The 22,299-nt window shown below is 41.1% G+C and overlaps 1 protein-coding gene across 2 annotated transcripts in view; it reads left to right on the top strand.

The window, feature by feature from the left end:
* Positions 1-22,299, top strand: part of VAPA (VAMP associated protein A) — a 42,269-nt gene that overhangs the window by 9,157 nt on the left and 10,813 nt on the right. For both annotated transcript variants that reach the window (XM_030552747.1, XM_030552748.1), the window contains exons 2-3: positions 14,924-15,076; positions 19,599-19,702. In XM_030552747.1, the coding sequence (XP_030408607.1) occupies positions 14,924-15,076; positions 19,599-19,702 (257 nt within the window). The remainder of the gene's footprint in view (positions 1-14,923; positions 15,077-19,598; positions 19,703-22,299) is intronic.

Raw genomic sequence — 22,299 nt, 5'->3', positions numbered from 1 at the left:
GAAACAAGCTGAAAACTAGCCAACAGGCAACTCACAAGCCAATAAAGACAAAACCAAGCCCAATTTCAGTGGTTTTTTTTCTGTGGGTTTGGCATGTCTGCTGCAGGGAAGGCTATCTTACTGTGAATGGTTCCTGCATCAGTGCAGGTAGCCCTCTGGGGCTAATTGGAGGTGCAGGGAAGGCTGTGGTCTTGGTGGGGCAGGGCAGAGTCTGGGCTGAGGGTCTCTGCTCTGCCAGGTCCTCAGCTTCCCTCCTGCAGCTTGTGCCTGCAATAATGGAGAGGTAGGAATGGCAGCGCAGTCTTCTGCAGCCTCACTGTCACAGGAGTGAGCGAGCAGATCTGTGACAGTGAAACTGTAGAAGGCTTCCTGTGCTGCTGCTCTTACCTTATTGATTATACGAACTTCTGATTATCTGAATAAAATCCCGAGTCCCTCCTGCTATTTGGATAATTGGGAGTATGCTGTATTAGTTTTACTTGATGGAACATGATTTGAGGATACTGAGATAATTGTTTCATAGTTCTATATCAGATGGAGAAAGTTAGTTATTTGTTTTAAAGCAGATGATCTAGCACTTCCCTGAGTAACTTAGTCGGGTCCCATCAGTGCCCTTAAAACTAACTGTTGAAGACATGAGTATCAGTCTGTTTCTTTACATTTCGAATGACTCTGTGCACCTCTGGGTGAAAACTCACAATGTGTTTGATTTTTGCCCATGAACCTGCAATGAGATATCTGTACATTTAGAGAGCTTGTACTTAAATGATCTATTGGATAGAGCACTCAGCTGGGAGTCAGGAGACCTGAGTTTTATTCCCTGCTCTGCCACTCTCCTGTTTGGAGACCTTTCACCTCCCTGTTTCCCCAGCTGTAAACTGGGGACAATTATACTGACCTCTTTTGATATCTTTGATATCTACTGATTGAACATGCTATGTAAGAGCTAGGTATTATCTAGACCTGCATTTAGAAAATGTAAAAGATATGACACTGAAGCCTGTTGAGGTTGGACTTTGTGCATTGTGTCAGGTGGAGTAGGTTGGAGGGCAGCAACAAAAAATGAATCTCATTTGATTTTTAAAAAAAAAAACTTGCATGGGCTGCTTGCTATTGCAGGATGAAAAGAGCAAAAAATAACTCCCTTCCAAAGTCCCCAATAACATAAATGCATAGACGTGTCTCTGTTCACAGCAGGAGCAGAATTATGAAACTTGCAAAAAGTTGCTTTCATTCTGTTACTGGAACTTTACACACAAGGGAAGCAGTGATGACCAGGAGAGTGCTTTTTGAGTTCGTGCATTAAGTTCAGTACTTTGAATGTTCCTTGCTTTGAGGCTGGTCTTCTCGATAGCAAGTTTTTGTAGCACGCTAGTCCTTAGAATAAGTGTCTTGAGGTACAGTAGCTGATTTTGATTAGGCTTTTTGCGGAGAAACTGAATAGTTTGGCACCAGGGCCATAATAGTTGGTAGTCTGAGATGATTAAAATGAATTTTTATGATTCCTTCTGTATCATTTTAAGAATAGCTTTCCTGTTGCAGCAGAGGCTAGAAATATGTATGAGAACTAGCCTGGAAGTTCCATTTTTGAGAAGGCACCTATGCCTTATGGTGCTACTTATCGGACATACTGAATAAACTTGAAACCTTCGCTGTGCTTCAGCCCCACCAACGGTTGGTAGTATATCAGGTGAAAACCTTACGGGTCCTATCTTTCATTCTCAGTGGTTCATTCAGTTTTGTTATACCAGTCTGGCATTCTGTGTGTGGTTTCTAGTTCCTGTGAGTATCTCTGCTGAGTTCATCAGTTATTTGGTTTACTTGGATTAGGCAACATGTTGCAGTTCCTGTGGTAAAGGATCATGCCGTAACCAGTACACTACTGAAATATAGTGGCTGATCACATATACTTAGCAGTAGCTGACACAGCCTTGGAAATCACTTGTTTTATTAAACATTCACTTTTAGCACTCCTAAAATATTTTTTGCCCACTCTTCTGTTGTCATAGCAATGAGAAGGCTCTTGGAAGGGGAGAATATTTTATCAGTGTAAAATTTTGAAAGACTTATTTTCTCTCGCCCACTGTACACAAGGAGGAATAAGAATTGTTCAAAATTGTAAAAGTTTACAATATATGTGGAGTCCTACTATGCAGTAGGAATAACATTACCATTAAGTGAAAGTAGGACATGAGTTTGGAATTAACAAAAAGATATGTGGACCTTTAATATAAATAACTGAAAATGAGCCTCAAAGAAAACTTGTCACTCTGCTAAATGGATGTTTGAGGAATATCTTTCAATAAAGCCAGGAAGGTGCAGCAATTGAATATAAATCAGGCTTACTGTCTTAGCTTTAGAATTTAAAAGCACAACTTAAATTAAGACTTAAGTAACTTTTTGCCAGAACTACTTATTTTCTTACCAGGTATTGGTTTGTTTGGCATATAATCACCCTGCCAAATTACAAATTTGAATTTCAATTTCAGTTTTAACACATCATAATATTATATTTACACAATAAAGCGTAACTTTTGATTGTGAGTACTGAAGCACTTCATTAAAGTTTTGTTGAAGTGTAAGCATGCATAGTTATGGTAATAGAAATATTTCACAGCTGGGATAAAGGAGTTCTCCCCCATGATGTTTCAAATTACCATCAACTATACAGAGTTGTTTTGAGTACGTATGATCTTTTGCTTATTAAGTGGTTAATGTTGTACTTATAGGATTCATAATGCCACTAACACCATCAACTGAGTGTCAGGTTTTTGGACCAATATGAGGTTATAAACAAACAAGGATTTTTTGAAGGGAAATTTACTTCTCTGTCACATTTGAAACTGCTAAGCTTTTTTCTGGCTAAGAAGCAGATAAAAAGTTTCCTTTTAAGATTTTTTTTTTCCCCCCACTGTGTGGCCTATCAGTACCCCCTACAGGCATGCCTGGTAAACTGTACTGATGTTGCTTCTCAGTGTTCTACCTCTGTCAGAGGTAGACAGGATCTCTCTGTGGGTTAAAAATAGAGCTCTTCCTACTCATAAGGGAAAATCTTTAGCAGATCCACTAGCAATCCGCATGATGACTGACAGCTCATCAGGATGGGGAGCTAGATGGAATCATATATAATACATGGCAAGTGGTGTACTCTTCTGGAGTCCTAGTCTAGACTCAACCTTCTGGAATTTTGAGCATGCAAGTGTCAGGTTGCTCTCAAAGGTGCTGTGAGTGTCACATTTACGAGGAGAATGATATAACTACTGCCATAGCTTAGTTCATGTCCAAGAAGAACAAACAGCAAAGATTATATTGCAGATATTGGAATACCTGGATTTGTGACTCAGAGATATCGATAGGCTAAATGGCTGAGCCATAATGAGCTGGAGGTGGGAGAATCAGAGCTAACCAGCAAGTCTTCAGTCAGATTATATAGAATCGGTTTCTTCCACATGGAGACTCATGTTGCAATCCAGTTTATAGGGAAAATAACCAAATTCTGCAAATATTTTCACTCGGAGGCTACAATGGATGCACTACCACTTCCCTAATTTGCATCCACATGATCAGAGAGGTCATCTTGGCTTGGGTTTTGATAATACTGATTTCCTCCTCTGACCCACATGCCCCTGCCTTCCCAGATCGTGTGTCCTCCATAGGTTAGTACTAATCACTTGAGATCTCATCTACCGCAACCTTTGACCTACCCAAACCTGCAGTGTGTGAAGCTTGCCTTGTGGAAACTGAGCTATGATGCCTCCCAAAATAGACTGTGAAATACTTTCAAGTTGCTTGATTTCCTTGTTAGATTCAGAAAATTTTCTACCATTTTGGCCACCCATGGTCTTTCGGGAGGAAGACGGATCCCTGGAGATCGTCCATGAAGGACGTTTTGGATGTCTCTCTAGATTGTTTGCAGAAGGTTCCAGTTTCTTGACAGTGCAAGTCTAAGCAGTAAATAGTAGGTATTTCATTATGTCCTGTGCGATCAAGCTATTTCACTTGTATGTAAGGCCCTACTTAACTTGTGATATTGCAGAAATTGTGGATTCCACAGTATTAGGCTTTCACTTCAGTTTTGACAGCGGGAGCCCGCCATGCATAGAGGTGGCCAGTGGGAGCCCTGGCTGCCCTGCGGCTGAGAGCAGTAGTCCCTGTTCTCAGCCCTGGTCCTCTGCTCTCAGCCCTGGGCGGCCAACAGGAGAAAATCATGGAAAAGTAATAAAGGGCTTTATTACTGCAAATAATGGAGAGAAGTAATACTATTATTATTACTTCAATTTTTCATGGCTTGTCCGCAACTCAGCAACAGTTTTTTGACAATCATCCTGCAATTCAGGTAGGGCCTTATCTACATGTTTTGGCTTCTGAAAGCGGTACCTTTTCACAGGCCCCCAATCTGACACTCACTGGAACAATGGAATCCCAGTCTAACAGTAGAAACTCTTAATAAATCGTATTATGAATCATTAGAAGTGTCTTTGAGTTCTTAGCCCAAAAGGCAAACTTTAAAGTTATCGCAGTGGCTTTAAGGGTTAGTGAACTTGGGATCTTCGTGTTTAGCAGTCTTGCCTTCATTTTTTTTTCCAGTCAGCCCCAGCTTCATTCGCAAGAGAAATATGGCCTTCTGCTTAACACAGAATCCTCTTTCACCCTGGAAAAGCGTATATGACTGTGTTTCAGTTTATACTACTACAAACTACATCCTAGGTTCTTGAGTGTCCTTGAAAGTAGACAGATAAATACGTTACATTTCATGGCTTTCGATGTGGTCAGGGTAGTAGTGTTTTACTAAAAGAAACCATGGAGAAAGTCAAATGCTCTATTGGAGTTCTTAGGCGTGCATAGAAAGGGGTGAAAGACCTCCAAGTCCTCTCTCTCTAGATGAATTAAGTTTTATCAAGTTTCTAATTAAGATCCTCTTGAAGGTAGTTGCCTGCTCCCCAGTGGAGATATCTGCTTGGTGGCCAGAGAAAGAGAGCCTCTTCAGATGATATTTACTGGGCAGCGACTTGTGTGTCCATGAACACAGTGACAGAACACTACATAACTAACTTGCTTTCGTTTCAACTTTTGGACTTTAGTTTTCTGTTTTTTAAATCGTTTAAGCAGCTAACTTTATGGTCCCTTAATGAAACAGGTGTCTTTTAGAGCATTGGTTTGGGTATCTCATACATTTCTGCATCTGAAATTACTGATAATTGTAAGTTTAAAACTTAAACTAAAGTTATAAGAAACTCTCATGGAACTTCTGAAGTATGAATGGACAAAAATGAACCTAATAGATTCCTTTGTAGTTACAGATAATCTTAGGTTGTGTAATATGTACATAAATAAACTGAGGGCGGCATGGGAGGCAATCTTTTGTGGTAGTGTCCATGTTTATATACTTATATACACACACTTCTTTCGCAAAAGTTGTATCGAAATGTCTCAAAAATGTCAGTTACATTCTACAACTTGCTTCCTTACTATTGTCAAACTCAATTTAACTGTCAATGAAACGTGATCTGTCTCCATGGAAAATTACTGAAATACTAAACAATTTTTCTTCCACACCTTGGTGCTCTGTGGTTGGGACAGGAATGTTGGAGATTAGGAAAAACTGATGTTTGAATAGAAAACATGGCAGTGTAACGGGCTCAAATAAACTCAAAGGAGCTCCTGCACATGGCTCTAGTTGCTCAATAATGCAGTGCCTCCTCCACTCTAGAGCAATATAGCAGGCAAGCCTTGAACACTTTGGAGCAGCCTTACAACAGGAGGAGATGGTGGTGCAGAATCTCTAAGCTAGCTGTCCCTGGCTTTGTAGTGTACCAGGCTAAGCTGAAGCATGGCAGCATTGGGCTGACTCTTAACAGCAGCAACATTGTAGGCAAGCCTTAAGCTGCTTGAGTGGAAATTCAGCAGCAGGACATGGCACTTAGGAAGCAACAAGCCAGAAATCCATGGCTGTTTTTTTTTCTGTTGACTGCATGGTGTCCAGGTCTTCAAGCGGCTGGTAAATCAGAAGGGCAGGAAATAGTCATGGCACAGGATGTTCCAGTACTTTCAGACTGCCATGATAACCAGGGTTTTTTTGCCCCAGTTGTTCCAGAAATGGCCGTAGTGAGTCATGGTGGTTGTTGGTATCCTGAACTCCTGCCCTGGCCCATAACAGAACCATTAGTCCCCTCTTGCTGAGGGAAGGCAGCTTTGAATCCCGCAGACAGTGAAACCAAAACAGTTTTATAAAACAAACTCACTCAAATGGCTGATTCCTTGTGTTTAGTACCACTTACATTGGTTCTGTGCACTGACCCTGTTCTTTTATATCTCACAGATATGGTGAGTCTCTGCAGCACAGCCTAGCCTGCCGTTTTCCCAGTCTTTTCCACTCATCCCACTGGCTTTTTCTTCAGCGAGGCAGAGATAATTCACCCATTCTGCCAGCCTGCTGGTACCAGTTTGCCCTCTATTCCCTGGTTCCCTCAAGTGTGGCCTAATCCAGTCCTCCATTTTACAATTGCTTTCTCTGGTTTTTCTTTTTTGTAGGGTGCAACACGGCAGTCTTAACTTATAGCTAGCCTGCCAGTGCCTATAGACCTTCTGTGTTCTGTTTAAACTTCCTGAGGTTAATGTCCTCTAACACAATCTGCCTCGTTGCCACACCTGCTAGTTGCTTTTTTTTAATCTGGGCCGCAAAGCAGCCTAGCCCACATTGTCAGCCTGCATGTGCCAGTAGACCCCCCCCCCCCCCAAAAAAAAAAAAAAAAAAAAGCTGGAATCTGCAGATGGTAATGCAATTAAATTTTTCTTCTTCCAGTTTCCCTTTGTACCAGTTTATCCTTGCTGGCCATTTATTGAACCTAACAGCCTTCATCTGAGTAAAATTGTTGAGTATCTGGTTGCTCACGCCATCAGCCTGCGGATGATTTGAAAGACTGTGATCGTGCACTAAGATGTCAGCATTAAAGGATTTTCCATTGTTGTATGCAGTGTTGTTGTAGCTGTATTGGTTCCAGGGTATTAGAGAGACAAGGTGGATGAGGTAATACCTTTTATTGCAGTGGTTCTCAACCAGGGGTCTGGGGCCCACTGGAAGGCCATAAGCAGGTTTCTGAGGGTCCACCAAAATAAACCAGTGAGCAGGACTAGTGTTAGACCTGCTGGGGCCCAGGGCAGAAAGCTGAAGCCTGACCCCTGCCGAGGGCTAAAAGCCAAAGGCAGAGTAACTTAGCTTCATGGGGCCCCATGTGGTGTGGCACCCTAGACAGTTGCCCTGCTGGCTATGTCCAACTGTCAGTTTTGCCACAAATGTATATTCCCTTCCTTCATCCATCTTTTCACCCTTCCTTGCTCTGGGACCAGCAAACTTGCAGTGAAGAACAGCACTGCAAGCCTCATTTCTCCATAAACATTCACTCCTTTTCCTAAAGAGAGATTTTTTTGGAGATGCTCATTTGAGACATATTCTTAATATTGGTCTGACCCTATAACTAGTGTGTAAGGTGGGATCTTTGTGGGGGATATGATGTGTTCTGTGCTCTTTCCTGGAAACTCCACACAACTAGTTTGTCTGATGTGATCGAGAATGGATCGAGAGGAGCCAGTGGAGGGACCCAAAGAGAAAGGTGACATGGTCAAGCAACGAGTCAGGAAAATAGTCTGTGCAGTAGTGTTTGGAATGGTATAAGTGGGGCAATATTGCTTAATGTTATAGAATAATATGACATATTACTCTGCTTTAAGCAGTACATCTAATCATGCATAATTTAATAATTCTGTACTGTATTTAAAACATGATATACAGTATCAATCCTCTGTGGATCGAAAATACTGACTTTACGTTGATTTGAAGTCTTATTTTACTATTTGAAAAAATATGTTTACAAAATGATAGAATGCTGCCATAATCATTTATGGGAAATGATTGTTTCTCTGTGTATTCTTTATACAGAGCCCCATTAGTGGGATGCATGTGCACTAAATCCAGGAGCCCTCACTGTTCGTGTTTTTGGTTCCATAGGAAATATCCCTGATAACTCTGTTACATTAGTTGTTGCCTGATGCAATGGCAGAAACTGGAAAAAAAAAAAAGATCAGTTTTAAGACTTACCTGCATTGTGGGGAAAGAGTATCTATATCAGACCCCTATGCCCAATGACTTAAATGTTTGGGTGATGAGCACTTGTACAAATGATGTTCCATCTTCCTCCAGTTTGTTTATTAGAACCTCAGAGGTGAAGGGATACTTTCTCCCAGTTCGCTATAATACAAATCTTCTTAGGTTAATGGCTCTGAAAGGGACAAGAAAAGGCCAAGGAAACGCAGAGGAGCCTCGTATTTGTCTTCTGGGAGCAAGGACAATTTTCTTTTATACTTGGGACTAGAACCTACAGAGAAGGAACCTCAATCATTTTTTGAGTAATTTGGAACTATTCTCAAGAGTATTATGTGGACCTTATATACTCCTCCAGATAACCCTCTGAAAAAAGCATAGGAGGAAGTGGGCTAGAAGAATAGTTCACTACAAGTTAAATCTGTTCTGATTTATACTCCCTAAAGTTGATGGAACCCTAATATCTGGTTAAAGAAATGCCAGTAATAAAGACTATTATAATGATAAAAAATGAGGTAATGTCAGCAGCCCTTCATACATCCACTACCTCTACATCTTGTTCTAGAGCCATGTAAGCATGGTCAGACTCCTGTTGCCCATTGTCCTTCAAGATCATAGATTCCAAGGCCAGAAGGGACTATTACGACTAGCTAGTTTGACCCTGTGTCTAATATAAGACAGAGAATTTCCCCCAAAGTAATTCCTAGAGCACATCTTTTAGAAGAACATCTAATCTTGATTTAAAAATTGTCAGTGGTGGAGAATCCACCAGGACCCTTGGCAAATTGTTCCAATGGTTAATTACTGACCATTAAAAATGTAGCCTTATTTCTAGTCTGAATTTGTCCACCTTCAGCTTCCAGCCATTGGATTGTGTTCTACCTTCCTCTGCTAGATTGAAGAGCCCATTATTAAATATTTGATACCCATGTAGATATTGAGACTGTAATCAAGTCACCCCTTAACCTTTTCTTTGTTAAACTAAATAGATTGAGCTCTTTGAGTCCGTCACTGTAAGGCAGGGGTCTCAAACTCAAATGACCACAAGGGTCACATGAGGTCTAGTGCATTGGCCCGAGGGCTGCATCACTGACACCCCCACCCTCACTTCCCTCAACCCTGCCCCCACTCCACCCCTTCCATGAGGCCCCGCTCTTGCCCCAATTCTTCCCACCCCTTCCCCAAAGTCCCCACACAGTGCTGCCCCTTCCTTGTCACCAGGGGGTGCAGGAGGGGTGCAAGGTGTGGCAGGGGCTCAGAGCAGGGAGTTGAGGGCAGGAGGTGGTGTGTGGGGTGCAAGAGGGGTGAGGGATGTGGCAGGGGGTCGGGGTGCAGCAGGCGGCTCAGGGCAGGGAGTGCCGGAAGAGTGTGGGGTGTGGCGGGGGCTCAGGGCAGGGAGTTGGGGTGCAGGGTGCAGCAGGGGGCTCAGGGCAGGGAGTTTGGTGCGGCAGGGGCTCAGGGCAGGAAGTTGGGCGCAGGAGGGGTGCGGGGTGTGGCAGGGGGCTCAGGGCAGGAAGTTGGGCGCAGGAGGGGTGCGGCAGGGGGCTCAGGGCAGGGAGTTGGGGTGTAGGAGGGGTACAAGATGTGAGCGGCTTGGCGCCGCTTACCTAGAGCGGCTCTGGGGTGGCAGCAGCGCGCATTGGGGCCAGAGCAGGCTCCTGGCCCCATGCCACACCGCACCGCTCCACTCCAGGAAGCAGCCAGAACCACGCCCCCTGAGGGAGTGGGGGTGGGCACAGGGCTCCGCTGCTGCTCCTCCAGGTACCTCCCACGAAGCTCCCATTGGCCATGATTCCCTGTTTCCGGCCAATGGGAGCTGCGGGGAGCGGTACCTTGAAGCGAGGCAGCGCAGGAGCCCTCTGCCGTCTCCTCCCTCTCCTCCAGCCTGAAGGGACATGCTGCCAGCTGCTTAAGGGAGTGGCGCCGGGCCCGCTGCACCATGGGGGCAGCCCGTGGGCTGTAGTTTGCCCACCTCTGGGCTGGAGGTAGGCAGAGGGGTGCGGGGAGCTTGGCTGGCGGCACAGAAGAGCCCTGTGGGCCGTATGTTTGAGATCCCTGCTGTAAGGCGTGTTTACTGTTCCTTTAATCAGTCTCATGGCTCTTTTCTGAACTGTGTCCAGTTTATCAACTCCTTCATGAATTGTGGGCACCAGAGCATTGTGGAAATGCGAAATAAAAAGAGGTAAAATAACCTCTCTACTCCTTCTCAAGATTCCCCTGTTTATGCATTCCATTATTGCATTAGCTCTTTTGGCATAGCATCACACTGGGAGTTTATGTTCAGCTGATTATCTACCATGACCCTCAATCTTTTTCAAAGTCACTGCTTTAGTCTTGAGAAAATATGCTACAAATGGCATCTTCAGGGGCCTGATCTGAGTTTGTGGCATGTGTTGTTAGCATGGATGGATCCAGTCCATGCAAGGGCAAAGCACTTTTTAAATTTTTACAGTATAAATTCTTAATATGGGCCTCAGATTCTAATGCAAGTGGTACCCATATGCAACTCATTGGAGACAGAAAATGGGTGTAGGATTGTTTTATCCAGACGCAAGAAGATTTCTTTGAGTTGCTGTGCTGCTCAAACCCACACCAATTAGAACTACTTGCTCCTGGAAACTACTGTAAATATTAATTTTAAACTTCCTATTGGGAAATAGCCCAGACAGTACAGAATTAAAAGTTTACTTCATCCAATTATCAGTGTCAAAGACAACTATGTTGCTAAGCAGTTTCATAATTTAGCACTATTTGAATGATGGCTTGAGGGGCATGGTGGTGTGATTCTCCCCCCCTACCTTCCCCCCCCCCCCGATGAAGTGTGCATCAGCAAGATAGCACTGGAAAGATGTGTTCCTTTCTTTCACCGATGGTGCACTTAAAATATTAAGTATGTAGCAACCATCGTAGTTATTTCATTGATTATAGTGACAGTTATCCTACACTTTGTCCTTAAGTTTATTTCTCTCAACATTTATAGATATCTGTAAGACATGCATCTTGTAGCTGGTAACCTCCTGGAATTCTCGTTCTTCACTTGAGTGTTTAAGCATATGTCATATAAAAGGATGGCCTGTTTTAGGTAGTCATATGTTTGCACCAGCACAAGTTTGTGCCCTGTCACAGATGATATGCATCCACTTCTGTTGTGCAGTTGTGGTTGTGCTGAAACATGTACAAATTGTGCGCTGCATTTTATGACATTGTCCTTGCAACTCAGCCTTTCTCTTTAAGTGCTTCTGTGATTTGTTCAGGTTACTTGCAGTTGTTTATTTCATTTCATGGTTGAGAATGTTACATATTTTGCAAAAGAGTTTTTTCCTCTGTCTTTAAATGCTTCTCTAAGAAAACATTTTTTCTCTTGCTGATTTATTTGCAAGATCAGACTTTTGTCATGGCTTTTTATTTATTTTTGGGAGGTGCAAAATTGTTTTTTCACAGCTGGGCTTTTTCTTAGATAGGTCCTTATTACCCTCCACCTCCATCCCTATTTTTCACACTTCTATTTGGTCACTCTAGGAGAGACCAAATTTAATGGTTCTGCAGACTTTGCTGCTAAAAAGATTTTCCTCCTGTCCTGTTTCTCTTTTCACCAGAATAGAGTGGAACTAGGTCTGCACAAGAAACTTTTCCTGATGTAGCTTTGTGGTTTCAGGGTGTAAATTTTTTTGAGCGGTGATATTTCAATACTGGCAAAATCCTAGTGTAGCTGCAGTATATGCTGGCAAATGTTCTTTATGTCTATGTAGCTTATTTTGCTCACTAAACCAAGATAAGTGTCTTTTAGTTTGCTGGTTGGATTGACTTAAATCAAAGTGGCTTTAATCACCCAGCAGGAAACCTTGATTTAAATCAATTTTAATTGTTTTGCATTTGTAATTTTTATTATTTTCCTAAAGAGAGAATGATTCTCATTAGTTGGTATTGATTTGCAACTAAATATAGCCTTTCCGCTACATTTGGTGCTCCTTTTGCTAGTCAGCGTGATACACGATATGCACATTTACTTTATCAGTTATATAATGTAACTTATATTCATTCAGATTCTTAATTTTTACTCTTATGTTTAGAAAATGGTGAATGATACATTTCTTATTGATTAGATTCATTTTAAAATTGTTTTGTGTCAAGCTCTGGATGGAAATTCAAATTTAATTAAAATTCACAAAATTTTTATTAAATAAAATGGCTTTAAAGGTGTTGGATGAACTTTTTTGTGTATCAAAAAGTTTTGCATTTAATATGATTTATTAAACAAAGGAGGTGTTATCTATAGTTAGTAAAGTGAACTGTTTTGTTTCTGGTCATAGCGTCCTGCAGGCTTTTAGAACTAGAAGATCTCATTCTCACATCTAGTTTTTATTCATACACTGGGAGAGAAAAATAAACTCTCCTGCTTTTTCAACTCCCAGTGCTTTCTTAACTTTGAACTGAACTAGTTGTGTAAACTGAAATGAAGAAAGCATTCTCTTTGACCCTGCAGAAGAGGTTACTGCTGTCAAAAGCTGGTTTAGGACTTCAGCAAACTGTTTCTGGTTGCTTAGCAAATGGGTTCCACCAGCTGAGTGGTTTGATTTGCTTTAAAACTTGGCAGGAAATATTTATTGCTTAATATTAAAGATTGTAATTAATTTAAATAGATTATAATTTTAGGCCTCATGTAGGTTGTCAATTTCAGGTTGGTTGATGCACAGCTATATTCAACTGTGCGCATTGTAACTGGCATGATTCGACTCATACCAGTACCATGGCTCCCTGTGTTAAGCAGCATCACTCTTCCAAGCACCTGTGATAAGTATGCTACAGCCAGAATGGTTGAGAAGATCGGGGCAATCCTGGTCCTACCCCTGTACGCAGACTTCTTTAACCACCCAAGAGTGCACTTGTCATCGATGCACCTGTTGTGGGACCTCTTGCCCTGCCCAGATTTTTCCGTGATGTCAATGTGGTATGAAGAATGATTTTCAGCTGATGTCAGAAACCAGTCTCTTATAACTGGCCTGACCACATATATGCCTGGCTTTGGTTTTCCAAACTGTTCATGGGCCCTTCTGAACCGATTTTGAATGAGCCAGGGAGAATGTGCAGCCAGCTGTCACGCTTTGGGCTGGCCAGCAGGAAGATCCCAGGTGCGCTGTGGACAATGACGGAGAATGTTTCACATCACTGACTGCCCTCTTACCAATTTGATGGGGACCTGAGGGTTCTGCACTTCGCTGATGAGGCTGTTGCAAATTGGCTTGGCAAGCTCCGCATCCAAGACAAAGTGTAGACATGGTTTAAGTGAAAGCCTCTGTCCATTCTTCCTTGTCCTAACATTTGTCTTCAGCCAGTTATCAACTCCTCTCCAATCCCTCAGACCCAAGGATTCAGATTAAGGTTTCACAGAATCGTAGAATTGAAGGAAGTGCCATACTGACAGATTAGTGGGCCACCTAGCTCAGTATCCTGTCCAGTCGTGGCTAATACCAATTGCTTCATCTAGAGGTGCTGGGGGATTTCTGTTACAGTATTAACCTACATATAGGGAAAGTTTCGTCCCTGATCTCAGGCAGAGCTGGATTATATGCTGAAATTTGAGGGCTTATATCCTTTTACTTTTTGTCTTATTTAATGAAAACGTTGTTCTTTTTGTGTGTGACTGTTTTAACTATGGTCAGTTACAAAAACTAAAATAGAAGTTGTTTTAATTTCAACATTTTCACAATAAGTTGCAGTAGGATTTTTAAAATGTCATTTAAGAGCCCCAAAATAGTTGATAGCTAAAAATTCTGCATATGAAATTCAGTTAAGAGCAAATTTCATATATATAAAACCTTCTCAATAAAACTATAAGCAGGCATCCTCCCATTCAGTGCTTTTGCTATCCTTGCTTTCCCACAGCTTGGGGCCAGTTAACCTCACTTGTGCTTGGAACACTGCAACTTCCTCTTCTCTCCTCTCTTTATACCATTGCTACTAGGTGCCATCTGAGGATGGGCTCTTCTTGAAGAGAAGGAGCTTGTATTTCTGACACTGAAATTTTTTTTTTCTGCAAACATAGTGTTGTTCATCAAGAGCTGTGTGGATAACCATGGAAACTGAATTCTCTTGTCCACAGAATAGGTACGGTGTGGGCAACAGCAATTTAAACATTTCTGTCTTCTCTACCAGTTTTTTTTTCTGCCCACATCTGGAAAGACCACTTGAGAGTTAAAGCATTAGTGTCTCTGCCCATTTTGTCCTTGGCAACTCTATCAGCGGTCAACCAGCGAGCAATTCATGTATCTCAGTATCACAGAATTTTACCTGTTATTACTTAAACTTTTTACTACTCAAGTATAACAAAGCTACAGAGGTTTCTTAATCTTAAATATGCGTTGCTTCTGTTTCTAAGGAAAAATACTGCCATAGTTATTTTAACACTTTGACTATCATATAGTATTTCAAGAAAATTGTGGGAAAATAAGCATAGTAACTTCGCTGAAAATGTTTTCTTTTCTGTATTGGCTGTACTATTTTTAAATAATTTGAATCCAAACTGTGACTAGTTTGTATTACAGAGGTGTGCACTGGCACGCGTGCGTATGTGTGTACACACACACACACACACACACACACACACACACACACACACACACACACACACACATGTTGTCGTGTAACAGAGTACATGTGGGGTCTGGACATCTCAGAAGAAGAATATGTACCTTGGTGCATGCTTTGTAATTGTTAATGTTCTCAGGAGATACTTTTTGTTATAAGAAATTAATTTAAGAGTATTCAGGACTGTATAAGCAAGTTTTTTTTTCCTAGAAACATACCTTCTGTTTTTTTAAAAAACAGGTCCCTTCACAGATGTAGTCACTACAAATCTTAAGCTACGAAACCCATCAGATAGAAAAGTATGTTTCAAAGTGAAGACCACAGCACCTCGTCGATACTGTGTGCGGCCAAATAGTGGAATTATTGACCCAGGATCAACTGTAACTGTTTCAGGTAAAAACAAGTTTGTTGTGCAGCTTTATAGTTCTGATTCTCTTGTTCCAGGATACTGCATGAAACACTTTGCCACCTGTCCCTTACAGAAACTATTGCATAACATCATTAACTGTTGGTTTGTTTTTTTTTTAAAAGGTTGTTGATAATGAATTGTTAGTACAGTCTCTTCAGTATTGCTAAGCTTGCAGGTGCCACCACAACAACTTGTACACCAAAAGTTAATACATGAAAATGAAAATCCTGGATACTGAAATATTTAGCTATCTGTTACAAACTATTATGTTTCTGACTTAATTTGGGCAAGTTAACACATTCAAATTACCCTTTCTGTATAGATGGGTGTGACTTTAAAAAAAATGTGGTTCAAGATCAGATTATGCAGTAGGAAAGGAAATGAGAAGGTGGGATAGTGAGGAAAAGATATGATGCGGGATACTGAATTGCAATTATAATCTGTTGATATCACCCATGATGAGTGTACAGAAGCAAAAGGGGAAGGTGGAAAGGACCAGAGAAAAATTAATGATGCCTTTGCCCAAGAGAGGCATATTTTTGTTTATAATCCACTCTCAGCTTGTAGTGGGACATCACTTTATGACTGTGAAGTAATTACGCTGTATGATATTGGATTGATTAATGACTCTTTAAAAATTAGATGAAAACTTACAGTTGATTGGATCATATAGTACATTCCATATTTAAAATGATTAAGTGGACCATATAGTTAGCTTAATCACAGCATCACAAATCCACTATTCAATAACTCTGATTTCCAGATTATTTAGGTAGCCTAATGCTTTCCATTTATATAAAGTTCTTAGTTTTTTTAAGGAAGCTCTGACATGTCCATAGTTTGCAGCAGGCCTTTGAAATTCAGCAGAGGAAGAGCCCTGGGGACTTTCTCCCATGAAAATTTGTTTGGTTTGGCTTGGACAGGTTTTGCTGCTGCTGTTTGAAAAATTGCCATTGCCTTTCTGCCACTTGTGTTGTCAGCAAAATTTTGTCAGCCAGCCAAAATAACTGGACGTATGTATTTTAATCTAAGACTGGGCCCATGGTACTGCCAAAGCAGCAGCACGCTGTACTGAGAATACCTGGTGCGGGCTGCCTCTCCAGGGTCTGGGGAAAGGGCTTTACTCTCCCATGAGTGAGCAAATGGCTCTGGTAGCTCATCCCACTGCCCTTTGTGGGGGAGGGGGCGCACATGGGGAAGGAGCTCCCCCACCTCCCATGAGGGAAGGAAAGAAGAGCCAGATTGTCCCCTCACCACTTCCATGAACCCACCATATGGATCCAGCTTATTCTTTTTCCCCTCTCCTAGACTGCCTTGGGGTAGGGAAGTAATCCTTTGCTTGGTGGTGCTCTAGGTTCAAGCAGAGTCATTCAGGCTCCTGTCTTGCACTCCTTGGGGTTTCCACAGTGTAGCAGGGAAGCTGCCAATGGAACAACCAGAGCTGCTGTTTTTCTTCCTTGTGGTGTGGCAGGAGCCAGTGGAGGAGCTGCTGAGACGCAGCAACAGGGATGTGGGGAGCAGATGCTCAGAGCACTCCTGATTCACATGGATACTTATCTTGAGAAGTGGCTGAAGGAGACTGGGAAGGCTGATTCAAACAATTCTGTTTAAAAGTTGCCAGGCACAGTTTATGGAGCAAATTTTTGATTTATAGTCGAATACAAATTTTCTTCTTAACAGTTGCTCTTGAAGAGAACAAGTTGGGCCACTGTTATGCAAGAGGTAGATCACAGCCCAAAGAGTTTCTATAATGATTCCTACATCTAGACCAACAATTTATGGTTGAGCTAGAACATTTCACTGAGCGACACCTTGAATTAAAGATTCTGTAGGTACATCTACTTTGCAAAAAAACCAAAACTTCGGATAAGGAGTCTGAGAGTCCAGGTCAATTGACTGGGCTCATACTACAGGACTAAAAATAGTAGTGTAGATGTTTCCAGCCTGACTGGGAACATCTACACTGCAATTTTTTAGTCCCCTAGCATGAACCCAAGTCAGTTGACCTAGACTTTGAAACTTACTGCTGTGGGTTTCTTTGTTTTTCTGTGTTTTTGTTTTTTTGCAGTTTAGACATATCCGCCAAGAGTAATGGAAAACTCATATTATTTCCAGCAGAACTTTGCTAACTTCACCTTTCAGCCATTGTATCCCATTATGCCTTTGTCTGGTAGGCTAGAGTCCTCTAGTATCAGATATCTTTTCCTTGCGTAGTCAGTTTATAGATTTGTGATCAAGATTCCACTTGACCTTTTCTGTAGTAAATTAGGTTGAGCTCCTTTAGAATCTCATAGTAAGGTGTCTTTTCCAGGCACAAATCATCCCTCTAATTCTTCTCTGAACCTCTCCAATTTTTCAATGTCCTTTTTTGGCATAGTATTCCAGCTGTTGTTTCACCAATGCAAAACAGAGGTAATATCACTCTTTACTCCTGCTTGATTCTCCCAGTTAATACAGTCAGGTATTTTAATAGCCCTCTTTGCCACAGAATCACAGTGGAGGATCATGTATAGTTAGTTGTATACAGTGATCCATAAGTACTTTTCAGAATCCAGTTTCCTGTTCTGTAAGTATGGCTTGCATTCTTTGTTCCTGATGTATTGTCTAGCATTTGACTATGTTAAAAGGCAGATCACACACCATGTTTCCAAATGACCCAGATCATTCTTTATCAATGACCGTACTTTATTTGCCATATCACCAGTCTTTATCATCTGCAAATGTTATCAATAGTGATTCTATATTTTCTTTCTGATCATTGACAAAAAAATCTAATCAGTAGTGGTGGGCTGAGAGTGATTATTTCAGGATCTCACTAGAAAAGCCCCACTGGTTAATATGTCTCAAGTTTAAATGGGGAGTTATCAGTTACTTTTAATCCATTTAACATGTGTCATATTGATTTTTGAATTGTGCTAGGTTTTAAATCAGAATGTCATGCAGTATTGAAGACAAAGAAATCAGAATGTGTATATTGTGTTATATGTATTGTATGTTATATCAGCACAGTTACCTTTCTCAGCTACACTTGTAATCTTGTCAAAGAAAGATATGTTCGTTTGACAAGACCTATTTTCCATTAAACCGTATCGACTAGTATATTTTTGTTCTTCAACTCTACTGATAGTGTGGCAGATCAATCTTTCCATTGTTTTGCCCAGGCTTTGTTATGCTAATTGGCTTATAATTACCTAGGTCATCAAATTAATTTTATGAGAATATTGACACAACAGTGGCTTACCCACTCTTCCAAGACATAAATGGTCCAGAACATTCTTTGGACAACTCTGTGGATTTTGAGGTATTAATAGAGCTTGTCTTGGAGTAGGCAAAGACCCCCAGTGGGTCAGGTTCTCGATTCTGAACTTTAGATCCTTTTACCTTAAAGTCTTAACTGTTTTTCTGGAGTTCTCCTTGGAGAAGTAGATATTCACTCTGGTAATACCAGGCCTCAATTGAAAGGGCAAGGCATGTGTTAAAGCTTGAAAGAGAGCCTGGCACCCTACTCTGTCAGAATATTTTATTTAAATAGGATTTTTAAAAAATCAAATATTTTAAACAGTCTGAACAAAAATTTCTTTACTTCTCAGTTGCTCTAATTTCAGTCGCTTATCATTATCCTAATCCTATTAGGTTCTCAGTCATCCATGGAATAACAGAGTGGTGAAAACTTAATTTCTCTTTATTAGAAACAAGAAATGTCATCACCCTTTTTTGGGTGATAGGAAAATGGGAAACAGTCATTCAGACTTTTGTGAGCCAAAGATTTCTTTTTTAAAAAGTTATGCAAGCACATCTGTTCCCTCCTTTCCCCCCATCTATAAGACATTGGTGACATAGCCTATATATAAAATTAAAATTTTATATCAGCACTTTGATCCTAGGTATGGAAGATGGTAGAACTTACAGGTAACCAGTATCAAAGGAGAATGGGCCAGTACCTGCTTGTCTGTCATTGTACTGTCCTCTCCAGAGAGGAAGGGGGAAGCTGGCCCGACTAGCACCTGTCTTCAAAAAACTCTTCGGAGTGGATACTGATTGTAACTACCATCGTTTATATTTGGGGTCTGTTGTCTTTGCATTCACTTAAATTACAATATATTTCTGACTATACAGACAGCAAATTATGATCCCTAAGATAGTTCAGTTTGTATTGCAGAGGAATTAAAAATGGATGGAAGGAAATTAAACTTGTTTGTTCTTTATCTTAAATATTTTCTGGTAATGGTAGAAATTAAAAAATGTTCTGCCTGTTCGTAGTTTTGCATCAAAACAGGTTATTATAAATATGGGCTTTAAGTGTTGTAAATTCTAGGATTTATACAGCTGTAAGATTTGTTCCAGGTGACAGCTGTTCCTGTAGTGTATTCCTCCTCTTCATTTGCATTGTGGCTTTGTTATAGGCTAGTCAAGTGAGAATTGAATTAAAGCTAAAATGATTAATATGCTTGCACTAAATGATCAGTTGAAGAACTGTGAATAATCTTACATTTGTTTTTTGTACAGTAATGTTACAGCCTTTTGACTATGACCCAAATGAGAAGAGTAAACACAAGTTTATGGTACAGACAATCTTTGCGCCACCAAGCACTTCAGATATGGAGGCAGTGGTAAGTAAACGTATTAACATGAATATGCTGCCTGCTTAAAATTCAGTTTCTGCTGTAATAGGTAAACATGTTATGTTCAAATTTAAGTAATTCTTACTCCGGAACAAAACTCAACAGACATTTTCTGAAGAACTCTCTGACTACTGTGAATGAGTGATCAAAGGTTTTGAATCACAAATGCAAAATCATGTAATTAGTGCTTCTGAATTGCTTAATGAGTTTTGTTTGAAAGTTACTTATGGGGGCTTGGTGAATAGCAGGCAAATTGAATGTGAATGATGCCCGGATGAATTAGTTTTGAGTATTACAGCATGGGCCTATTGATCCTTGCAGTCAGTTAACAGACAGTAAACAGGGTTAGTGTGAAGGAGTTCAAAGAAAGTGTGAAGTGGCAAGTTCTAACATGAGAATGGAGTTACTGGCTGTAAAAGAAGTTCAGCTGGGACAGAGTCTAATGGGAATCAAAATAGTCTGGTGGAGAAGATAAGCCTTCTTCTATTGGAAGACCAAGAAGGCAAAAATATGCACAAACTACAAACTCACTTTCCATTCTTGTAGAAGTAAGCACATACCTGAGGTTGAGCTGACAGATACGATTGCTGGGATATGTACCCTTCAGTCTTTGAAGTACGGGTGTTCTCTGGAAAGCATTCAGAGTTCAGAGTATATAAGGGCTGTGTGATCCCACTTAGCTTAGTTATTGTCATATTTAGCTGTTAGTGCAAATGATTTTGCCCCATGCCCAAGGATCTTAACTTGGATTTTCCTAAGGCTTTCTCTTGTATATTTCATGTGTGTTCGTTCAGTTTAGTTAAGTTATTGTTATAGTGGTACTAAGACTTTTAGGCTTCTCGTCCAATTTTTTTTAACCATTGCACAGCTAGGCTTGATTCCATTCCATTCTTGGCATCAGAAGTTTTCTAGCCAATGCAGTTCTCGTCCAATTTTTTTTAACCATTGCACAGCTAGGCTTGATTCCATTCCATTCTTGGCATCAGAAGTTTTCTAGCCAATGCAGTTTTCAAAGACCTGGAGAAGATACACCAGTTAAACCTGGACATTTCATACCTCTCCAATATTCCTAGAGGCAGGCTGATGTACACTAGCTGTTTGATTTACACTGGGGAGGTCCACTTTCTAGATAGATCAGGGTTCAGCAGCCTTTCAGGAGTGGTGTGCCAAGACTTCATTTATTCACTCTAATTTAAGGTTTCGTGTGCCAGTAATACATTTTAATGTTTTTAGAAGGTCTCTCTCTGTAAGTCTATAAACTATTGTTGTATGTAAAGTAAATAAGGTTTTAAAAAATGTTTAAGAAGCTTCATTTAAAATTAAATTAAAATGCAGAGGCTCCGGACCGGTGGCCAGGACCAGGGCAGTGAAAGTGCCACTAAAAATCAGCTCGCGTACCACCTTCAGCACTCATGCCATAGGTTGCCTACCCCTGAGATAGATGCTTCATGTACATGACTTGTATACTTGGGGCCTACCTGGCTATATAGACGCATAATCCAGGCTTTCCTCATGATGCAGGAAATCGGATTCAAGGGCCCACAACTAACTTCAGATCAAACAGTTGGTTTTGCTATTCAAAAATTCCAAAATTCTGAAAGCTGGCTCAAAAGACAGATTACCCACTAAAGCCATGTACAACTGGTGCTGGAGAAAGGACTGATTTGAGCTGGTTGATTCTAGGACCCCATTGATGGAATGCTCATCAGCACTGGAGAAACCTCTTTTCAAACATGAATTCCTTGCAGTGACTGCATCCCTAAGTATTAGGGATTCCCTCACTGCTAAGGAACCCTGAAGGTCAGGGTCAGTGCCAGGATCCCATTGGATCCATCTGAGTCCTCAGCCAAGGCTCAGTTCCTGTAGAGGTGTTTATCTCTGTGTGCTCTCTGCTCCGTTTAAGAGTAAAGATAAGAACAGTAACACTGAGAGATCTTGTGTGCTGGAGCACTGTCTTCTAGGAAGAAAAGCTACCATCACAGATTCAGGAAGAGGTGGATGGTCCATATTTCTGGAGATATTTGTTCCATTACTGTTAGGTCTGAAGGGTGCTCTAACCTCAAGGCCTCAATGTCTCCTTCAGGAGGCGCAGAGAGAGAGGAGAGTCCTGGCTCCAGGGATCTGGTAACCATGTGCCTTCAGATTCAGGGAATGGATTTGAGGCTCTTGCCACTGGTGCTGGTTCCAAGAACTTCCTTGGTCAACCCTGGTGCACTCCCAAGATGCTTACCTGGGTAACTCAGAGTAGACAAAAGGACAAAGGCCAGAAACCAGGTTTTACAAAAAAATAAATTCACTAGGGCTCAGCAGGCTTGTACTGTTATCTCCTTTTCCTCAGAAATTTAAGGGTTCACTATGGCCTCTTTTCATCATAAGCAGTCATAATCCTCCAGATTTTGTTAAAGCTTCTGGAGAGTTTAGCAAGAATCTGCCTCAGTGGAGCTCCCTGTCTGTTTTTTGTTCCAACCCCGTGCTCTGTTAGATCCTGGTTGCATGGATTATTGGCATTATCCAGGAAGGATATGAAAATCCACTTCTGAAACATTATTTTAAATTACCATCCTTGAAAATACACTAACTCAATA

The sequence above is a fragment of the Gopherus evgoodei genome, chromosome 2 (assembly GCF_007399415.2).
Source record: "Gopherus evgoodei ecotype Sinaloan lineage chromosome 2, rGopEvg1_v1.p, whole genome shotgun sequence".
Classification (NCBI taxonomy): domain Eukaryota; kingdom Metazoa; phylum Chordata; order Testudines; family Testudinidae; genus Gopherus; species Gopherus evgoodei.
This window is presented reverse-complemented; position numbering and strand designations above follow the sequence as displayed.